Source organism: Lemur catta, chromosome 22, assembly GCF_020740605.2.
Source record: "Lemur catta isolate mLemCat1 chromosome 22, mLemCat1.pri, whole genome shotgun sequence".
Lineage (NCBI taxonomy): Eukaryota > Metazoa > Chordata > Mammalia > Primates > Lemuridae > Lemur > Lemur catta.
This window is the reverse complement of record NC_059149.1, coordinates 24,434,772-24,458,294: the sequence shown is the minus strand read 5'-3', so window position 1 is coordinate 24,458,294 and position 23,523 is coordinate 24,434,772. Positions and strand designations below refer to the sequence as shown.

The 23,523-nt window shown below is 41.3% G+C and overlaps 1 protein-coding gene across 1 annotated transcript in view; it reads left to right on the top strand.

Moving 5' to 3' along the window:
* EBF2 (EBF transcription factor 2) overlaps positions 1-23,523 on the top strand; it is a 172,924-nt gene that overhangs the window by 136,261 nt on the left and 13,140 nt on the right. The window contains exons 5-10 of the mRNA XM_045535792.1: positions 98-215; positions 1,743-1,873; positions 2,791-2,917; positions 19,895-19,983; positions 21,343-21,408; positions 21,491-21,668. Coding sequence (XP_045391748.1) covers positions 98-215; positions 1,743-1,873; positions 2,791-2,917; positions 19,895-19,983; positions 21,343-21,408; positions 21,491-21,668 — 709 coding nt within the window. The remainder of the gene's footprint in view (positions 1-97; positions 216-1,742; positions 1,874-2,790; positions 2,918-19,894; positions 19,984-21,342; positions 21,409-21,490; positions 21,669-23,523) is intronic.

Here is a 23,523-nt window from a genome sequence, read left to right as displayed (position 1 = left end):
TAGGGAGGTGTGGCAGAACAGAATTTTGGTGCATTTACTACTTTATGGGAAACTAACCCCACCACTCCCTCCCCTCCTTTTTACTTTAAATTCGCAGGTTGTGTTGTCAACGACGGTGAACGTGGATGGACACGTCCTGGCTGTTTCCGACAACATGTTTGTCCATAACAACTCCAAGCACGGACGGAGGGCCAGGAGACTCGACCCTTCGGAAGGTAGGATGCTCTGTGCCCAGCACGGTAGGCGAATGAGATTCTCCACATACTTCCTTGTTGGAATTTCAAATTTATGTCTCAGAGTCGGAGTGGAGAAAGGACACAAAACCATGTGGGCTTTGAAATGAAGTTGTAAACATGGGCTCCAGCCCGTGCCATCGTCAGCCCCATGCATCTCCCGGCCAGTGCTGCGTCCTCCCCAGCCTCTCAGCCTCTTCCGTTCGGTTCTATGTTTTTCTTTTTGCTAGACGGGCACTTCGGGCAAATGTAGGCCCATGACGTCTTAGTTAAACAGGAACATTACGGTGCCAGACATGTATGAATAAGTGTCAGATGTGCCCTTAAACAGATTGTGGCCAAAACAAAACAATGTGCAGAATGAAACTGACACTAATTGATTTTTGTTTGCTTGGACAAGAAGAAATCATGGTCTGCTCTGTGTAGTTTTCCAAGTGCATTAAAGTAATTAGAAATACCGGTAACTGTTCAACTTCAAGTTGTCCAAAAAATTAAAGTATATCGATGAAGATTACTGACAAACCTCAGTAAATTCCATGTTAGTTACTCCCCCTCCTTCCATGCTCCCCAACTCACTGGTGCAGGAAGACCTTATCATCTAGAATGAATGGTCAAATTAGGCTACTATTTCAGTGTGATGTTTCGCTATACGGTGCCCTCCAACCCCCACCCCAACTCGGCCCTTAAAATGTATCTTGTATCATTTTAAATAGGAATTAATGAACTGAAAGAAAATGATTGAATCAGTAAAGAATTTGGAGTGGTGTTAATTCTCCCACAGTGGGCACTGAAAGGGGAGAAGAAAATCCCAGAGTTCAGAACTAGGAACCCATCCAGTTTCTTTTGACTGATTGGATGTGATTGACGGGCTGTTCAAAGGGGGCTCATGTTTTTGGAGTCCTGCCAAAGTTCTCCTCCACCTTCGACCCTGTCAACTTTGGCAATGGAGTGATGGATTGACTTTAGTTATGGCCTGAAAACCATATTGGGTTCCTGTTGGGATGCAGAGTCCAGAGGCCTCGAACATATGGATGAAGCGGAGAAAAATCCTTCCTGCAAAGTTAGGAGAGTGATTAGAAATTGTCTTTTGATGGAGCTGGGAAAAAACCTTCCACTATGATAGATTTTGTTTTCTCCTTGTCTCTCTCTAGCACATTAATGGGCCTTGTAAATCTTAACATCTTGGGGCAGAGGAGGTGGGGAGAGAAAAGGGATTTACACGTTTCCAGTGTGATCAACTTATAAAAATATGGGCAAAAACAACAGAGCTTTAAAAACACCCTTTACACAATTAGCTGAGTGTTTTGCTTTTTTGTACATAACGGTCAACTCATTAGGCTTTAATGACTTGGTGAAAACCAACAACCAATTAGGGAATGGTGGCAAGTGAGCAAAGCTCAGCCTGGACTTCTTGGAATGACCAACAGCTTTCGAGAGCAGCCCGTCCCCAAAACTCCAAACTCTAACCCCCTAAGAAGAGACCTGACTTTTTCTTTCCTATCTTCTCAGCTACCCCCTGCATCAAAGCCATCAGCCCAAGTGAAGGCTGGACCACAGGAGGAGCCATGGTCATTATCATTGGAGACAATTTCTTTGATGGTCTCCAAGTGGTGTTTGGGACCATGCTTGTCTGGAGCGAGGTAGGCAAAGGCAGCTTGTTTTCCTGATTTCTTTTGACCCAAAGATTGTTTCAATGTGGGGAAACCAGTAATCCCTAGATCAGCAGCAGCACGAACACGTTATTGAGTACTTACTACTTTTTATCCCCAAGGACATAGACGACACAACAATTGCAGGGACATACTCCTTAAAAACATAAATACCCATTGCAGCATTATTTAAAATTGTGAAAAATTAGAAGTAGCCTAGATGTGGGATAACAGGAGAATGATAAAGTAAATGACGAAATATCACTCCACCAGTAAAAATTATGTTTTGAAAAAATTCAAATGGTACAGGAAAAGGGATATGTTTACTCTATGGTGCTAAGTGGGGAAAAAAAATCAGGACAACAGAGTCTGTGGATGTGAAATCTAATTATGTAACACACATCCATAAAAAAGTGTTGGAAACATAGCAAATGTTAACATTAGTCTTTTCTGTAATGATCATATTTTTCTTTATATTTTTCTATAATTTCCAAATTTTCTAAATTGGATTTATTTTACTTTCATAAGCACATAAAACACATGACAAAAAGATAAGTAACGGTGCTAAGCTGGGCTTGGCAAGACCAATATTTGAAGTCCAAAGCAGTGGAGGAATTCCATGGAGGGAATGATGCCAGGGGTGGAGTCGGGTGGGCAGCAGGAGGTGGGAGGGACTTGAGCTGGGCTTGTGGGAAGGAGAGGACCTGGGGAGGCAGGGTTGGGAGGAAATCCCAGGGTGAGAGAGAGAGAGGAGAGACACAGGAACAGGGCCATTCAGAGGGCATTTGGGCACCGTGAGGCTAGAGCAGAGAGAAGCCCCAGGAAGTGGCAGTGGGAGCTGCTATCCTGTGTCCGCAGTGATGGCTTCTCTAATAGGTCATTTATTTCCCTGCCTGTCCATTCTGCAGCTAATAACTCCTCATGCCATCAGAGTGCAGACCCCTCCTCGGCACATCCCTGGAGTAGTGGAGGTGACATTATCTTACAAATCCAAACAGTTCTGCAAAGGAGCCCCAGGAAGGTTCATTTACACAGGTGGGTGAGAGAATGATTCCAAGAGATGCTGGCTTCTGCTTCACCTGAGCTCTGGTTCCCAGTCTCTCCACTTCATCATCATCCTAGTTTTCTAGGTCTTTCTCCTAGTGTGGGAAGAGTGGACCAAGTGATAGACATTCAATAGGGAAGTGTAGACTCGATTCTAAATTTGTATTTTAATTTAGCAACTTCTGCATAATCTGGGAGACAGCGTGGCTCATTGCGGGAACACAGCTTTACAAATGTAACTCCGCTGGCACGAGGCTAGGACAGTCTTTTACATAAGCAATCAGATTAAAAAAAAATTAGACAAGGTTGTTGACTGTTACTGAATTTTCTTGAAAAGATTCAAGAAAGTTTCCCAGTGACGTTGCATAATGATTCAAAGTATTTTAAAACTTCATGAAAGTAAAAAATTATGTATTAGTTCAATGTTTATTGAGTGTCTACTTTGTATCTACAGCTTTTTCTAGGTGGGGGGTACAGCTGATACATACGAAATGGTCCCTTCCCTATGTGGAAGTTTAGAAACTTTGGAGGAGACAATGATATATTGCACAGAACAGCTGGAGAATTCATCAATTTGAAATGTTTGGTTCTTCCAATGAATGGAATATGAATTTCAAAAAGAGAGTTTAGTGTGGACTAGAGTAGAGGAATGGGGTGTCAAGAAGGAGATAGAAATTGCAGACTGGCCAGGCACGATGGCTCATGCCTGTAATCCCAGCATCTTGGGAAGCTGAGGTGAGAGGACCACTTGAGGCCAGGAGTTTGATACCAGCCTGGGCAATATAGTGAGACCCCTGTCTCTACAAAAATAAAAAGACAAAAAAAAAAAAAAGAAAGAAAGAAAGAAAAGGAAAATAAAAAAGAAAAATTAGCTAGGTGTGGTGGCATACAACTGTAATCCCAGCTACTTGGGAGGCTGAAGTGGGAAGATCACTTGAGCCAAGGAGTTGGAGGTTACAGTGAGGTAGGATTATGCCACTGCACTGAAGCCTGGGCAATAGAGCAAGATCCTGTCTCCAAAAAAAAAAACCCATAAACTGAAGACTGTATGTAGACTGTGTGTGAGGATAGTGAGTAATTTGGATGGGCAAAGGGGAAAAAGAAGAATGTGCCCACTGTGGGAATCCCATGTGCAAATGTCACAGGGGGTGACATGAGCCCACACCTCTGGGACAGGGACAGAGGGCTGCTTCAACAGCAGTAGCAGCACATTTTGCAGAACTTAGCCTAGAAGCTAGAAGAGCTAGGCACAGGAGGGAAGGAAAGCATAAAACAGCTTAAAAGCCTTGTCTGGTACCTAGAGTAGTCAAATTCATAGAAGCAGAAAGTCGGTACCAGGGGTTGAGGGGAGTTATTGTTTAGTGGGTATAGAGTTGCAGTTTTGCAGGATGAAAAGAGTTCTAGAGGTGGGTGGTGGCGATGGTTGCATAACAATGTGAAATACTTAACACTACTGAACTCCTAAAATGATTAAGATGATAAATTCTACATTATGTGTATTTTACTGCAATTTTTTTTAAATGAAGGAAAAGCAAGCCTGATAGGGGAGTTTGGACTTGATTTGGCAAGAAATAAGAAGGCATTGAGGGTTTCCGTGCAAGGGAGAGTAACTGAAAGGTATTATCTCAGGAAAAATGATGCTATTGATATAAAGACTGAGTTAACCGGGGGAACAACCAGAGGCAGGATGATCAATGAGAGTGTTGTATTTTGAAAGAGAAAATAAGGGGCAAAAAGAAAGAAATATATAAACCAAGAAAGTATATCTGGAATATGACGTATTTTTAATAATGTCATTTTATATATAGTCTATTCTCTCATTTGAACTCCGATTCCTACTCTTGTTAAAGTGCAAACTTCTGATTAGCTATCAGTTAGGAGTAGACAGAAGCAGGTAATTTTTGGGTATTTAAAATTCTGCTTTTGAATTTTCTCTCTTGAGATAAGCACATCTCAGGTGTGTTTATTTGTTTGTTTTTAATTTTGTGGATCTATGGGAGATTCTATGGAAGTCACAATAGAAAAAATTACTGCCCTAGCTTCCATTCTAACTAGGATTTATTACATGCCTGCCATGGGTGGGCACAGCTCTAGGCTCTGTCATATAGAAGTGATGGAGGAAAAGTCTCCCATCTTTATAAAGCTCACATTATAGAGGGGAGACAGACAATTAAGAAAATAAAGGATGTAATTTCAGGTAGTGAGCAGTAAGGAAGACAGTGAGAGAGGGGCTTAGGTAGGGCAGTCAGGAAAGCCTCTCTGTAGAAAGGACATCACACAGAGATCGGAATCCCGGGAAGGGACCAGCCATGGGAATCTGTCCCCCTTACATCCTTCCCTCTCTGTCCCGAGCCTGGTGTGGCTGGGTAGAGTGAGGAAGTGATGGGGCTGGAGTGGAGTTGGGGAAGAGCATGATAGGAGATGAGGCAGGTGGGGCAGGTGGTTTGGGTGGGAAGAGAGGAGGGTGTCAGGCAGAGAGCAGTCAAGCCTCTAGATAGGACTTAGAGCCATGGGGCCGGATGAGGTCGCCATGGAAGTGGGCATAGCTACGGGGTGGAAGAAGCCTAAATATGGCGCCCTGAGAACGCCAGCGTGTAGGGTTCAGGATGGTGAGGAAGACTGAGGAGTGGTCGGGGTAGCAGGAACCAGGAGCATGGGGTGTCCCCAAATGACTTGGAGGCCAGGGTAGGTGCAGGGAGGTCAGCTGGAGGCCAGCCTGGTGGCCCAGGCCAGAATGATGGTAGCTCGGAGCAGAGTGCCCATGGTGGGGACAGGCTGCAGTGGGTAAAATTTAGGAGGTAGCACTGACGGGGCTTGATGATTGATTGGATGGGGTGAAGGTTGGGGAGGGGAGGGAAGGGGACAACTCTCAGGTTTCAGAGTTGAAAAATTGGGTGGGTATAGTTTAGAAAGTGATTTTTTTTTTTTTAAAGGTATAATGTGCTAAGGGAGTTCAGAGGAAGGACAAAATACTTCCAGCTGGCGGAGAGGTGGGAAGATTTAATAATGTAAAGATGTCAATTAGTGAATAAATTTAACACAGTGCCAATCAAAATACCAACAAAATGTTTGGGGAAACTTTACAAAAGTTCACCTGGAAAGGAAAGATGCTAAAACAGGATTTTGAAAAATAGAAAGTTTCAGTAATTAAAAGAATATGAGAATTGTAGGAACATATAGAAATGTCATGCAACAGAAGAGAAAATAAAAAAAATGCACTGATTTTGCACACATTACGTGTCTAAATACTTAAGTATTAGTGTAGGGGAGGGGTCAGATTGATGTAGACAAGATGGAATGATTAACAAATGTGTTAGGCCAACTAGTTAAGCATTAGAAGAAAAAGTCAGATTTATAATTTCACATCACAAACTAAAATACACTCAAATATTTTTAATTAAAAATGTATAAAGCTTCAAAGATTATAGATCTAAAAAATAACTATAATCTTGAGCCTTACTAACATTGCTACTAAAGACATATTGGCAAGCAAGAGGATGTGATTCCGTAAAAAGAAAATGTTTGCATGTCAGGGTGTCGGGAATCAAAAGGAAAAAGATGAAGCAGGAACATATTAGCTCTATATGACGTATTATCCTACCCAGAAAAAGATTCATTTGTTCAGCAAAAATTTGTGCCTACTCTTTGTCAACCACTATGTTTTACATTGTGGATAAAGAGGTGGACATTAGATATCTTATAAATTAAAGGGGAAAAGACAAATGCCCAAATAGAGTTAATTCAGGAAGGAATACAATTAAGCAATAAACATAGAAAAATTTCAACCACACTAGTAATCAAATAAATGCAGATTAAGGCAGCAAAAGTTTCACATTTTTTCCCTATCAAGTTGGCAAAGATTTTTTTTTAAACAAATGAAAATACGCAAGTTGGCAAAATTAGAAGATAGTACAGACTTTCTAACACCCTATAGGGATGTGAATGGTTACAGGAGAGCACTTGCATCGTACTAGCTGTAAAAATGGATGTACCCTTTGACCCAGCAATTTAACTTTTAGGAATGTATACTTAGGAAATAATTGAGTTTGCCTGAAGGCTGTTCATTGGGGCACTGTTTATAGTAGTGAAAAATTGAAAACATCTTTACCATCCATGAAGGGATTCATAAGTAACTAATAGGACATCTCAACCCCCCGGCTTTTTTCTTTTCTGAGACAAGGTCTTGCTTTGTTGCCCCAGGCTGGAGTGCAGTGGTGCAATCATTGTTCACTGCACCCTCGAACTCCTGGGCACAAGCCATCCTCCCATCTCAGCCTCCCGAGTAGCTAGCACCTACAGGTGTGTGCCACCACACCCGGCTAATTGTTTAAATTTTGGGGAGAGATGGGGTCTCACTTATGTTGCCCAGGCTGGTCTTGAACTCCTGGCCTCAAACGACCCTCCTGCCTCTGTCTCCCAAAGCGTTGGGATTACAGGCATGAGCCATTGTGCCTGGCGCATCTCTATACTTTTTTAGACATTAAAAATAATCCTATGGATGGATAGTTACTTTCATGAAGGACATCTACAATACAGGCTCAACAAAAGCTTAAAAACAGTATGCTTAGTATGATCCAATTTTACATGTATATGAAAAATGAGTAGTTGTACAAAAAACCCAAGCAAGGTATGGAAGCCTGCTTACCAAAGTATTAACAATGATGGTTTCTGGGTATTAGTATTATTTTAATTTTTTTTATGTTGCCTAGTTTTATTATTTTCTAATAAAATTAATTTTAATAAAAAATTAAAATAATAAAATAGGATACAGAATAGCGCCTCGTGTATTTAAATACTGAAACAGCACACACTAGTACATGTGACTGGAGTATAAAGAAAGTATTTCGAGGCAGGTAGGCAGTGAAGCTGCATCCAGAGCACTGCCTTTGAGAAGGACGGACCGTGGGAGGTGGTTAGGAGTGAGGAGGGCAGGGACCCAGTAGTTTGTTCTTTCATAAATAGAGAAGAAACCAGAAATACGACATCTAGGCTGCCGTAGGAGGCTGGTTGCTCCCTAGAAACACTTCCACCCTGAGGTCACTGGGCCAAGTGCAGCTTGGGTTGGTGGAGACAGGAAGCTGATGTCATCCGTGGAGGGTTCCAGAGCCCGCAGGAAATGGGCTGGTAGCCTCTTGTCTTTCCCAGTGAATAGGCAGCCTCTGATGTGAAGAGCTAATTCAGTCTCAGTCTGATGGCTGAAAAGGCAGTGGCTTTGCAGGTGACTGAAGGGGGACTGCTCTGCCTGGAGCTGAGCCCTCCCTCCGCCTGCTCTCCTGGGTGGCTGTGGCCTCTTCCCTGGGGGGCAGGTGGACAAAGGGCCCTTGTCTTTCCAGCCAGCCCAGCCTCCGGAGGGCTGGAACTGAATACACCTGAGGCCATGGCAGGCCTCAGCAAAATACTCAGCTCCAAGGGCAAGGTGGAAAAAATCATCTTGATTCCAGAGAAAAAGGAAAACTTGACACCTGGAGAGCTTTAGTGGGGCAGAGTGAGCTCTGTGGACAGGAAGGGGTCTGAGAGGGGACTGCTTTCGGGTCTGGCCATGTCATGCATTGCTTGTTTGTCTTTTCGTCAAGTCGCCTGGCCTCTCTGAGCCTCATTCCTCCATGTGTAAAGCTCTGCTGCTAATTACACTGTTGCCCATAGACGTTTCCCTAATTTGGCTGATCATGAGAAACATGCTTGGCGCCCTGCCCCGCACACCGGTTCCTGCCCTTCTGAGGGGGTCTGGGAGTCTGTATTTTAAACAGAGAAGTGAGTTTGGGAGAGCTGAGTTCTGCCCACGAGGCTGTTGCAGAGACTCTCGGGCTTAGAAAGCACTCCACACGTGGTGGGGTTCTTAGCCGACGCTGGGTCATTTCGCCGTGAACACAAGTGTAGCGTTCACTCTTAGGTAGAGTTCAGCCCTTAACCACTAGCCTGTGTGACTTCCCAGCACTGTGCAGATTATTAGAAGAAATGATACCAAGCCCATCTGTTCTGCCTTTCCTGGTAGTTTTCCTTGGCAGATGCCTCGTCCCTGTGGCTGCTACTCTGGGGAGGTGCGCAGGAAACAGGCCACGGCTGGTGAGCATGAAGAGAGTCCCAGAAGATGCCTCACCTGGGCTCCGGTTTTCTAGATTGCAAAACAGGAACACTGCTCACGATCTCAGCATGATGTGCTAGACTTGGGGCTTGTGAAGTGCCTTGAATTCCTCAGAAGTGATAGAAATTATCCTCTTTGTGAATAAGCGAAGTTACAGAGAGCGAAGGAATATGAACTCTACATTGTTATTAAACCTGGGAGAGCTTGGCGCTGGGGCGGGGGGCGGGTGACAGCCCTGGGAGGCTGTCACGGTGTAGAAGGAGAGACAGTGACAGAGTGAAGAGGTTGGGATTTGCCTCCCAGCTTTGGGGAAAATCAATTGTTCTTTGTACCATTTTTGTAACCTCAAAGATGTGGATATACTTACCTTGCTGGGAAGATAAAATTATATACATACGCAAAAGCATTCGTGGACATAAGTATTAAAATGCAAGCAAAATTCACTGTTTGAGCATCTGGCAGGAGGATACAAGTAGCCACGGTGAGTTCCAAGTGGCTTCCTCTGTCACTGCTGCAGGGTCAGTGGTGGATTTGTGTGTCTTGTCTTCTCGGAAATGTAGATTCTTCTTGAAAGACCTACCACGGTGTGTCCTTAATATCTCGGTCTAGGTTAGAAATTAGAGTTTTGCAGGAGTCAGAGAAGGGCCAAGGCAGCCCAAGAACAAGGACTTTACAGGTGGGGAGTGGGGTCACGTGGAAGCAGGTGTCGCCAGGAGAAGAGACCCAGCTGGCCCAGGTACGTGCAGCATAGGTGCTTTACAAGGTGCACAGTAGATCTTAGAGGTTGACAAAGACGGTCTGGCTAATGGAGACATGATGCTGAGAAACCCAAGAATTCGTGTTAACTGACCTCCTCCCCCCAAATATTTCTTATCTTTTATTTTAGCGAAGAACAGATGTGTGGTTTTTGTTTTAGTGTTCATCGTTTCAGAGAAAGTGTTCATTAACAGGAAAATGGCCAAGAACAGGCAGCAGGTGGGAGGAGAAAAGGGGGGGGCTAGATTTTTCCACAAACCCCGAAATCACACCCCAAACATCCTCCTCCCCCAGGCTCTGCACCAGTGGCGGGGTTCTGCCTTCATAAAGGGGCTCTGTGCAGATGTGTGAACTGGATTCCCAATGTTAATAGCTCATCCACTTCACATTTCTCCCCCCGCCCCACCGCCCCGTATAGCATTATCCTGGAAAAAAAGAATCCCATTGAAGAAATGAATCTGATTTTTAGTTAAATATACCCAATTCAGACATCAAAAACTGGCCCGAGTACAGTCGTTGCCTGCTCAAACTGGAGACAGGTTGCATGAACAGCCCTCCTGGTAGCCTGCACTTTGGCGGAAGTTGCTCCATCCACACCTCTTGTGAAATTCAGATACATCTTTCAGCCGAGTGTGAGGGATGATGTCTCCGTTGTTAGCCCCAGAGACGTCCCAGCCCCTTAATGGACTGCTGCTCTGGGCTATAATATTCTAAATACAAATTACAGAGAGCAGGAGCGTATTCATAACTGCTCCATTGTGGCATTTAGATTTACCCTTGAAATTTATCTTTAATTTTTACAGTTGTCTCCTTAACCATGAATATTACTCCCTTCTTCAAACAATCTGTCTTGCTGCCGCAGTTTTTCTGGAAACCAAAGCGTAATTAAATATTAAATTAATATTTCATTTAAAATTAAATATCAAAGGCTTCGGTCTAATCTTCCGCTTGTGTACTGTTGGTTCTCTCCTCGTATTCTTGTTCCTGTCTCCACAAAGGCAGGTACTGCCTCTTAATAATGTGTTCCCATATTATCTTTGTTCCTTTTTGTTTTTAAATTGGTAACACTGAACTTTGGCTACATTGAAACAAATGGATATGGGAAGAGATTTCAATGTAGCCAAGGTTGAAGACAACTTAATTCAACAGCCTGTGACTGCAACTCCACCCATCCCTACTCCTCAGAAAAGAACAGCACTACTCCAAATTATAGCCTTAGAATTACAAAATGCAAGAGTTTGCAAGGAGGCTTGGAGGCCGTTTAGCCCAGCCCTTTGTCTTTGCAGAGAAATGAACCAGACAGAGCCCCATATGGCCAAGTGGCTGGATGAGGGTAGCATCATTCGTCTGTGTTGGGATCTAAGGCAGATCTCAAGCCAGGACCAGCTTTCTCTCTACCACACCATCGTATGCTATGAAAAAATTTAACTTACCAGCATTAAAATGCTAATGTAATGTCGCATTTGGATACTGGACACCCAAGGAGTGGGTAGGGCAGTAGGGAGACCATCAATGAGATGAGGAAATTGGGAGGAGGAGGAGGGAGAGACAGGGGAACCTACATCACAGCACACGGAAGGCAGACCTGGTGGGAATTAACGAGTAGGATCAAAGCACTGTGTCAGGGAAGAGAAGTCCTAAAAGTGCCCTGAGGGCAGAAGTTTGTCTGTGTTTATCTAAATTCCTCTCAAAGCCAGGCTGTTTCCCTCCTTCCTGCCCGGTGGACAGAGAGTCGCTCACTGACCAAAGATGCATGGCTGACATTCCTGACACGTGCCTTCTCCACCGTGGCATATCAGAGTCCGTCTTCTGATCTGGTGTTTATCTGGCAGTCACTTTATGTAGATTTTAGGGTTTTGTTTTGTTCTGTTTGCTTTGGTTTTTAGAATGCAAACAGCAGGATGCTTTTCAGTGGTCCCCTTAATTCTTGAAGAAAGTTGGGATTTAGGGTTAGGACGATAGGGATCATCTGGTTCTGTGGGCTGTCGCCCTTCATGGACTGCGGGGTCTGTGAACATCTGATAAAAGCAGAGATCCCTTTCTGTGGATAAATGCACACGCACAAACCAACAGCTGGGCTCAGAACTTCCACCTTTAGCGGCCTCTTGAAGGCCACTGGCAGAATCCACGGGAATCCCAGGAGCCACGTGGATACTCAGTGGCAAGCAGAGATGAAACCCAGGCCAGCGGTGGGATCCGCCAACATCCCCAGGGTGGTGGCCTCATGGAGCACTTGGACCTGCCTCACCCCATCATCTTATTCTTCTCCTGTCAAATTCCTACAAAGAAAATTGATCACGTCTTGATGTCGCCATCTCTGTGGTTAATGCCACTGTTGGCCAAGGGCACAAGTGACCTCCTGCCTGCAATGCCAAGGTTGAGTTCTGACCAAAACTCTAACAAAGAGCCCCCTGTCAGTGTTAGCCAGTGTCCCCTATATTTTGAGGGGATAGAAGTAAAAGCATAAGATGAGGGTAAGTGTTATCTAGTCTCCATGCCTCCTCTTAAGGAAAGAAAATAAAAATTATATAGAATTTATGTCTCACCAATCTTTTGGGAAAATTAATATTGAGTACCAGCCAGCTTTTTTTTTTTTTTTAAATGAGTGGTTCCCAGTAGATATTTTTAGTTAAATACTATTTACTTAAAAAAAAAAGAAACCATTCACACATTGCTTATAGTTTATATCCATTTGTTGGGTCCAAGATATGTAAGTAACCTCATATATTATACCCGCAATCAAAGTGAGAAACGACACATCAGATCCGGGCTCTCAGGAGAAATATTATGAAATCTCAGGGTATTGATGAAAGTTTTTCAAGGCTGATCCAAATGGGATTTAGATTCTGTGGCAGTTGAAATGTGTATTATTAAACTCCTTAAGCAAACCCGAATGACTCCCAGTGGAGGATTAAGACATTCTATGTATAGCAAAGACGAAATTCTCATGTCTGAGTTTTCTCTATTGAATTCCCTCTTGATTAGCTTCTGTAATATTTAACTTCATGCCATGCCATAATTATTTAATAAAAGGTAAATATAAATTATATTTCAGTGGGGATATGACCTTTTACCTTAATGTTATATTACTAAAGAAAGACATAGATAAATAGAGCCTATAGATTGAAGCCTATTTTTAATTTACTTCTGTTTTTGCCCTGCCAGCATTTCTGCGTGTCCCTGTCAGCCCAAAGGGTTGGCAGAACCTCACAGGGTCCCCCGCTCCATGTGGTAGGCGAGGTCGTAAATTTACACTGATGATGGCGGGTAATGACCTGCTTGGCCCTTGGAGACCATCTTGGAGCTGGTCTTGGGCACCTCATTAGCTAATTGAGGTTTGCTTGGTTCACACCAGGCCTGAAAAGCTAGAAAACACCCAGGGAGGCCGGGAGGTGGAGTGGGAAGGTGGAAGCCGGGATTCCAGGTTGAGCTGGATCTTTAAGATGCAAAAACAGTTGGTCATTTGGGAAGTCAGCCTGGAACCACAGGAAAGATTGTCAAGCCTGACGTTTTTGTGTTGAAGGCCGGAGTCCCTCTTATGGTTTGGTGTTGGGTAAACAGAGCCTGGGTACTTTCAACTTCATGATTTCTACTTCAGAAGTGGACTTGATTAAATGAAGTGTGTGTGTGTGTGTGTGTGTGTGTGTGTGTGTGTGAGAGAGAGAGAGAGAGAGAGATTATTCAGATGACAGTTTCACTATCCTCGTTCTCATTTGGATACACACAGGATCTAGCCTATGGTTTATGACAAGGACCTGCCAAAAAGCAACCAACGTAAAAAATAGACGATTGTGCCTAATCTACTTATTATTCAGTTTAAAACATGAATCGCTCACCCAGTGGGGTCAAGATACTCTATGTCTAAGTTACGAGCTAAAGGCTGTGGAGAGGAGGGCAGATACACCACACAGGATCCTTGTGTCCTTGTGTCCTGGAGGTTTTCAGTCTGATCAGGAGAACAATGGGTACAGATGTGTGATAAATTGCATTAAAGAAAAACTGTCCTGTCCATCCCACCTCTGTGTGCTGATGAGAGCCCAGCTTCAGAGAGTCGCCCTGCAAGCAGTAGGAAGGACTAAAGGATGAGGATGGCATCGAGGGTGGGGGCCCATGGGTGGACCCTGCAGTGCTCTGTGAGATGCAGCAGCGCCTGCCTGGGGGAGCGGCCGTGCCAGTGGAAAGGAAGTGACAAGGACAATGGAGCCAGGGAGGGGTTAGATTTTCCACCTTATGGGATATTTCTTTAATTTGTATTCAGCCTGTTGCGAGCAAATCCTTACCTATAATTGTTCAGTTTTCTCCATCTAAGAAAATCCGCACTTTGGGTAATGACACAGTGCATATTAAAAAACAAAAACGAGGCAGTGATGGATTTTGAGAGTTCAGTCACCAAGTCTATTTGCCCTGCAGCACCCGGCAGCTGTTTGTGTTTGCTGGTTGATAGCAGGTGGGGCCTTCAGCTCTCAGCGACTGAGAAGTCAGGTGGCCCAGGCAGGGCTGAACCCTCAGTGTCTGCGGCTCTTTGCTTGGATGTGGGGAGGGAACACAGGGTGGGAGGAACAACAGCTCCAGTTCCGCAGCAGGAAAAGTTAAGAGCACAGGCTTTGGAGTTAGAGAAGCAGGCACAGATCCCACCTTTTGCCATCTTAAACTGCATTGAAAATGGGGTTAAAACCCACATCATAGGGTGGTAATCAGAATTAAATGAGCTAATGTACATAAAAGGCTTAGCCAAGGGCCCTTAACATAGTAAACCTTCAGCACATTCTAACAGTGGTTTATAGCAATTTTCATTGTTACATATTATAGCCACTAAAAATCCCGTTACGAAAGCAAAAGGCTTCCAGAATTGCTGACATTATAACACTAAGTGGGGAAAAGAAAATTTGCAGAATGATTCCAATTCTGTATACAGCTATTCTTACATGTGTTTCTGGGTAAGATGGTAATGTAAGTGCAAGTGTTTAATCTGTCCCCCTTCACCCCCAGAATATATCGGAGGATATTGTCAGGAAAACATAAAAATAAGGAAATAAGGGAAATCTGGTGTTACTACTTGAAACTAGGCTGGTGTCATCAACATGGCGATGTTTTGCACCATGGTGCTGGTGTGAGCAGACGGGGCTGTCCTGGAGGACGTGTGGACTCCCGCTGGCCTCGTCATTCTCCCCCCAGGAAGGAGCAGCACGGTTAGGATGTGACAGAGGAGACTCAGAAAAGAACCCGCAGGTTCCCCTGTCCCCACCTCGAGGGGTGAGAATAAGTGGCATAAGCAGAAATTTGATCTTGGACGGAAAAGAGCGTGTGTGTGCACTTACCAATTCCGTATCCACAGCAGTTGTCGTTTCCGTATGAGAAAGACAGAAAGATACTCTCCTATTTCAAGAGCCCAGACAGAATTCAACTTATTCTTACTGATGTCGCCTGACTGCTGGAGAACTGAACCAATGTAGAATTACAACAAGCAGAAACCTGGGGTCTCACGGAATTGGTGGTCAGCAGAGAAAGCCGTTCAATATAGAGTGTCTGAGACACTATTGTTGATATGGTGATAATACTTAATGTAAATACAAAAATTAGTTTCTAAAAAATACAGGGAAAAATCTAATAATGTCAGCTCAGGATGATAAACTGTCAACAAATAGGTGAGCGTGGAAAGAATGAGGCGGGAAACTTGAAGGCAAGCAAAATTCCTTTTATCTGGAGGAACACGACAGATTCAAATAATTAGAAAAAATATGTTTAGAGAAATCTGAAGGTACTTCTTAAAATTATAATAGGTTGTATATCTTCCAAATTATTAGAGAAAAAGATATATATATATTTAAAAACTATTAGAAATACAAGGAGAACATGGGAAAACAATTTTATAGTAGCAAAAATGAATGTTAAATAATGTGATCAAAAAGTATCTTAAATAAAACATTAAAGCATTACCCATAGAATACAGACAAGACTAATACGTATTAATTCACCAAAAAATAAGTTCCAAAAGGCAGGTACTGCACAGACAACCTTTTTGAATCCAGTGCAGCTGACTAGAATGAGCAAGTAACAATTTAATATTCAGCTATCTAGAAACTTTAGGGTATTCTTCTTAGAACTAAAGGAAGTCAAAATTAGAAATAGGAGTATTCAGAAAATTACAACAAAAGGGGAGGAGGAGTAGAACTGTAGATAGAAGATTAGAAATTTCAAACACAGACTGTATAGATACATGCTAAAACATTTAAAATCTTGAACTGGATGATTTTTCTAGAAAAATGGAAATCATATTGAGACATAATGAATCCAGGTTTCTGATTGGCAGTCAGATGGATGATGGTGCTATTCACTGAGAATCTCATGCGCTTGGGTATCATGGGTGGGCAGAATCTATGGGACATCCGCATGGAATTTTCCAGCCAACAGCTGGATATATAAGGTTGAATCTAGGGCAAGCTATCCAGACTAAAAATTAGTGATGATCCACATGTAGTTTGACATGGAAATCTCGGGGCATTGGTGAAGTTGCCCAGGAGAACGTGTAGCAGAGCGGAAGACTGCCTTGGCAACAACCTTGAGGAGCATTAAATTTTACAAGGTGGGCAAAGAAAGAACAGTCCTCTACAAAGGCTGCGATGGTCAGGGAGGTAGGAGGGAAGCGGGGCAGTATGAGTTCAGGAAAGCCAGTGGGTAGGTAGGAGTATTTCCAGAAGTTGAGAACCTGAGTTAAATGCTAATTTGGGGTTAAGAAAAGGATGAAAAAGTTCCTCTTGGGTTGGTCAAAATGTTATTGGTGACCTCAACAAGAGCAATTTTAGCGGAGTTCTTTCAAACTTTTAGCCAAGAGATACTACCCATGCTATATAAATTTTATAGACCATATAGGATAAAATATAAAAAATTTCTAAATTTATTTTTCAAAGCTAGTATAATATAAAAACCAATCATCAGTTGGACAGAGCTATGCACATTCATAGTTATTAATATGAGCACATAAATCCCTATCAACAATAACAACTGACACTTGAATGGTCACCATGTGCCAGACACTATTCTTAGTAACTTAATTTAATCCTCACACCAGTAGTCTTAGGAAAATATTAACAAATTGAATTCATGAATATACCAAGAAAATGATATGCCACATCTGTGAATGTTTAATTGTGAAACATTAGAAAGTATATTATGAAATACAGTATAAACTGGTCAAAAAAGAAAATTCATGTGATTATAATTTTCTAAAATTCTAACAAGTCCTGATGAAGCCCCTTCATGAAGCATGATAAATAATACTATCTCAAATCATGAACGCCATATTTGACAGTGAAATGTTAGCATTGTTCCCAGGGGCATTGTTTGGCAAGTTTTAACCAACACAAGAATGGGCTTAAGAAAACTAGATGGGATGAACATATCTAGCAAAAGAAGATAAAATGATCATTACGTGTATGTTATATGAATACACAAGCCTAAGAGAATGGATAGAAAAACACAGTGACATCTGTCAGGGGTTTGGTTACAAATGAAGAACTACCTTTGGTTAAGATCTTTTCTATGGCAAGCTCTGTGTTGGAGGCATTATATAAACGGTTTTATTTAATTTTGACAGCCAACCCACGAGATGGATTTTAAACAGCTCACAGAAATTGTGGAGCTGGAATTTGACCCCAGCTCCATGTAGTTGACTCTAAAGCTGATTCTCTTAATGACTATACCATAGGAGACCACACGCTGCCCTCGCACGTCCTGCCTGCACGGATATGTGAAAAGCAGAACTGTTTCTAGACACTAATAAGACTGTTTGAAAATATGATGGAGTAATTACGTTCACAATAAAAAACAAAAAATGAAATACATAGCAAAAAATAAAATTGAAAAACAAATTTAGCACCTATATGATGGGAAACATGCACTTTACTAGAGGATTTAAAGAAGGTGGGGTATTGGTATTGCAAAGCTGTCTGCTTTCTCTCTAGTTATAAGTTTAATGCAACTGTAGTATTTTTTTGAAGTTTCCCTAAGGTTAATCTGGAAGAATAAATGGATAAGAATAGTTGAGAAAATGTAGTTTAAAAAGATTGTGTATTTGTGGAAGGACACTTATACTATCAAATGTTAAAACATGTACTACAACCATAATAGTATGATTCTCACCCAGGATAGAAACATAAATCAATACAACAGAATAGAATGTCTACAAACCATTCGAAAAATTGTAATATAAAGTTGTGGCAAATTTAAATATATAATGTTATAGAACAAAATAAATCCAAATAAGGTAAATAATTTAAGAACTCACATATGTATGTGTATACATTTGTGTGTGTGCGTGTGTGTGTGTGTGTACTTATCAGATATAGGACTTAGCATGGCCTTTCTGTATATAACACCTGAGGATAAATTGGGATGTGATATTGTAACATGTTGACAGAGTGCTAAAAATATACATAAAGTAGTTTTGAAAGTCAAAACAAGCCTAATCCCCAAAAGAAAAGAGTACAGAGTTTAGTATTAATGAGCCATTGATAAAAGGAGAAATTAAAATGATCAGCAAATATAAGAAGAAATTCTTGAACCTCACTAGTGAGTAAAGAAATGTAAGTTCAGACGACCACGTGCATTGCTGGAGGGAGCGTAAATCCAAACATTCTCCTGAGGAGTGATTTGATAGCATGCGGAAAAGGCCTTAAATATAAATTATAATTTTTGGTCCAGTAATTCTTACTCTTGGAATTTTCTGGTTGAAATAATTAAAGTTATGTGCAAAGGATAATTATTGCTCTGATTTTTATAATAGCAAGAAATTAAGATCACATTAAATGCCTAACATTAGGAAGCTATTTAAATAAATTATAGAACATGTCATGGAAAAATATGCAGGAATTTTAAATAATGTTATAAAAGAATATTTAATAACCTGGGGAAAGTTTATGATATATTGTTAGGTGGATAAAAAGTAGGTTATGCAACAGTGCTAATGGTCTTTCCCTGAATAATTTTAAGTACGTGTGTGTGTGTGTGTGTGTGTGTTTAAACCTGGAACATAAGCAACAATGTTAATCCAGGCCATCTCTTAAGTGGGGGATTTATGGGTGATATTTTTACTTCTATATTTAACTTTTTAAATAATTTCTTCAAAGAAAAGGTATTGTTTTGATAGAATAATAGCAACAGATATTTATAAGATACATATACAAAAAGGAAGATTAAAAAGGAAATACATACTTCTGTATTTATTGCTGCATAACAGGAATGCAGGTGATTATTATTTTTCATTTCATTTCAAAGGATCATGCATTCATCTGAAACCATAAAATTTAAACAACGAACTTTTTTTAAAAAAAAAGAAAAAGGGAGGAAGAAGGAGAAAGAATAAAAGAATCAACTCTGAAAACTCTTTGAAATAGTAGAAATGTTGGAATATGTCATTCACTCATCCACACATTCATTTTACAATGACTGATGCTCATTGCCTACTCTGTGCCAGGCCCTGTCTTAGCCAAAAACAGAGTGGTGAAACAAAATTTAGCCCTGTTCCCATGGACCTTGCAGAATAGTGGCAGGGCCTATTAGAAATGGAGGTGTAACTAAATATAATTACAACTGTGGAAAAGCATTATGCATAAGAACAGTGTTTTATGAGAATAAGCTCCTAGGGGGTTTGTATATGTATAAATGTATATATGTGAGCATTATTATGAAAATTAATATTTAGAAGAATTAATAGATGATAAAGACATACTCAGGAAAGAGAAGAGAGGAAGGAGAGGAGAGAAAATAATATACAGGCAGTTTATTATTTCATAAGAAATTGGGATATGGTTGATTATATAACATTTTTTATTATTTGAGAGTGAGCAGAGAATTATGAGTGTGTGCACTTAGGCAGAAAAGATAAGAGAATTGTAATAATCCTGAAATGTTGAAATGTTATTCTAATGGAAAAACATAAAATTACTATAAATTCCAAATTTATGTGTGAATTAATCGATGTCAATAGCAAAAAACCCTAAGTGATTGCATTCATTATGTATTGATTCATGATAGATAATATCGGAATTTTTCTATTACTGGTGGAAGACTTAATTAGCAGGTTTGCTTTATGGCCAGGATATATACTGAAGGAGAAGATTTTTATCTTTCAGCGTTAAATGAACCCACCATAGACTATGGCTTCCAGAGACTGCAGAAAGTCATCCCCAGGCACCCTGGAGATCCTGAGAGATTAGCTAAGGTAAAAGGCTTTGGAAACTGGCATGTGGAAACCTTTCTGTAGAATTTTAGCAAACTTAGACAAATTTAGCCATTTAAGTCCCATTAAAATTAATTAGGCCTTGCAATTTGGCTAAGTTTTAGATACAAAATGCACATAAAATACCTACTAACTATGAAATATATTATGATTAATCTCTGAGGAAATAGGAAGTCTGAAAACCTGGGGCTATAAAACAGATATACTACAGGCGTATTCAGCTGATAAAACATTGCCAACTTTATAAAAATAAATATTTGCATAATTGCTTAGACATGGAAGTTCCCACTCCTTTGTATTTAAATATGATTTTATTTACCCATAATCACAGGGGCTCATTAATCCACAATCAATTAATTATTCATTGAGGGCCTACTATGTACATAGGTGTTTAATGAGGGGGAAAATGCCTTTATGGCATGAAATTTCTGTGAAATTTTTATAAAATGCATCAGTTTTAAATGAACCTGCTTGTGAAAATTATATTATTAATCTGGCCGATGATGTCAGCTTTCTTTAAAAGGTACATCAGTTTATTAATTGTCATCCAACTAATGAGAAACTATTAATTTTTACATTTATATTTGCACGTTACAGACACAAATTATAAAAACACCATGTTCTCTTTTCAGTACTGTGTGTAAAATTTAAGTACCATGGTTGCTTCTACATCACACCTTTATTTTTTTCCTGGAAAAATCCCCAGCCCCACCATTAAATTAGATGATATCTGGAAAGTAGGTTAATAGCAATTTAAGAGGCTGTAAAAAACAGGAGGTGGAAAAGACAAAATGAGAGGGAAGGGATTAGTGATTACTAATTCTCTCTGGTTAAAGTGAACAGGGGGAAATATTATTGAAAGAATTCATCTTTATTAGAAGAAAATTTTGCAGAAGGCATTGCCAAGATAATTTCAGTACTCTGGACAACTCCTTGGCAAGCTGCTAAAAGCAGGTCCATCAATCATTTTAAGAATATTTGGTTAATTAGAGTACTGGATTTTTTAATAGAATGGTCTGAAAGTAGTTTTTAATAGGACTTCCATGACATTATTAATTTTAACCAACTTCACCCTCAATTTGGTTGTTTTTTTCCTTTGGCAGCACAACCATTTACGGAGCTATTTTATAGAGGGGGGATTTCATGTAGATACATATTTATAAAAATATGTGTATGTTTGAATTCTACCTGTCAAACCAAATATAGAACCTCTTGGCTAATTATTTACATTTGGGGGAAGGGAGGGTGTGTGGACTCCTGGTTTTTATTTGTAATTTTCTTTTGTTTGTCCTTTTGGATTTTGCCTTTAGTTATAGCCCCACTCTCTCTTTTCTCTTCCAGGAAATGCTGTTGAAAAGAGCCGCAGATCTTGTGGAGGCTCTCTACGGCACACCACACAATAACCAGGTTAGACGCCCACATCTTACACTCCATTGCCTTTGACCCTTCAGGATGGATAAAACGCTCACCTCCACCTGCCGTTTTGTAGGACATCATTTTGAAGCGAGCCGCAGACATTGCTGAAGCCCTGTACAGCGTCCCCCGGAATCCCACCCAGATTCCAGCTCTCTCCAGCTCCCCAGCCCATGGGGGCATGATGGGCATCAACTCCTACGGCAGCCAGCTCGGGGTCAGCATCTCAGAGTCAACACAAGGAAATAACCAAGGTACCACCTTTCTCAGAATCAAAGTCCAAATGCGTCTTATATATTCACAAGGTTGGTTCTGGCTGGGTTGCAGTGGCTCATGCCTGTAATCCTAGCACTCTGGGAGTCCGAGGTGGGAGAATCGCTTGAGGTCAGGAGTTTAAGACCAGCATGAATAAGAGCAAGACCCTGTCTCTACAAAAAATAGAAAAATTAGCCGGGCATGGTGGCTCACACCTGTAGTCCAGCTACTTGGGAGGCTGAGACAGAAGGATCACTTGAGCCCAGGAGTTTGAGGCTGCAGTGACCTATGATGATGCTACTGCACTCCAGCCTGGGTGACAGAGTGAGACCCTGTCTCAAACATACACACACACACACACGGTTGGTTCTGCAGGAGTGGAAGGAGTCAGAACCTGAGTCATATGCTATCAAACAGAGTGTGTTCCCAGATAAGCGATCCAATCATAGATTGGATCATTTCAACATTATAGATGATATCATATTGGATTTTGAGCTTTTTAGGTACCAGGTAGAATCTCATTGATTGGAAATATTTAAGGATAAGACTGAGTACTACGAATTGAGAAGGGTTTAGGCTTAGGGAAACTAGGCTTACAGGTAGTAATTGAAAAAAATTTATACTTCTGCTGTTGTGATGATCAGATTGAATAGTGGAAAGAGGCTGATTATTGCAATTATCATGTATTATACTCAGATCTCCCTTCCGTGTAACCAAGAGTGAATGGCTTGGTTTTATTTGGTGTCTTCTATTTTATATTATCTCATAGGCAAATATGTAGCAACAGACTTATGCAGTCAACTGTGCTTTTACATATATATAAAGAATATCATGTAAGGAATTTTTTCATTGAGGTTGATTTTATAATTACAGGCTAAGTCTATCATAAATCATTTTTTAAAAGGAGCAAATGTTCCTAATTATGTCCCTAACCTTGGGATAGTCTTATTTCTAATTTCATTCATCCATTGGAAGAAAATTCCTCATTCTTTTGTATGGGGTGAGTTGTTCTTACAGAAGGGTGGGTGAGAGATATTATTACTCTTTTTTTTTTTTTTGGTAGACATAGGACCGACCCATGGACCATATATCAAATATTTTCGTTTGGCAATAAATTTGGGTTGTTTCCTAAATAGTGTTAGAAACAGTTGTCCAAAGTGATTTATTTCAGGGCAGATTAGGTGCTGTCTCTGTGCCGGGGTTTCAGAATTGTGGGGAAGACATTATTCCTTCTCCCATCCCAGTCACAGAGCGTGTCCCCCTCCCCACAATTGCTGATGCCTCAAAGTCCTAGGTCAAACAACAGCACATTGAGACAAACTCATCAATACTTTTTACATGAAAATGATCCTCACTCCCACAGAGCGCATGGCAGTGACTTTGAACTGACATTTCCACAACTGTGTTCCATAAACTACAAGGGGCCCTGGCGATATTTCCCTTCACCGTCCCCCCTCCAAAGTTGCTATGATATGTTAAACTTGGGAAAGACTAGGTTAGCAAAGTTAAACCAGTTTATTTAAAATCTAGGCCTTTCGTATGTGAATCTTCAAGAAATGGCTGCAGGGCATGATATCTGCCCAGCTCAACGTGACGGCAGAATGCTTTTCTCAGTGACACCAATTATATGTCACAGGAGGGCCGTGCCCTGTGACATACGATTCGGGAGATGGCACTGCACACTGCCATTGGTCGTTCTGGCGGTGCCGAGTGCAGGTTTGGAAGAGGAGGGGTGGGGGGAGATGTCAGGGACACGGCCTTGTGTGGGTGGGAAGGAGAGGAAGGCATAAAAGGCTGAAGACGGATTGCACGCTTGCCACCACTGCCCGGGGCCAGTGTGGACCTATGTGGGCC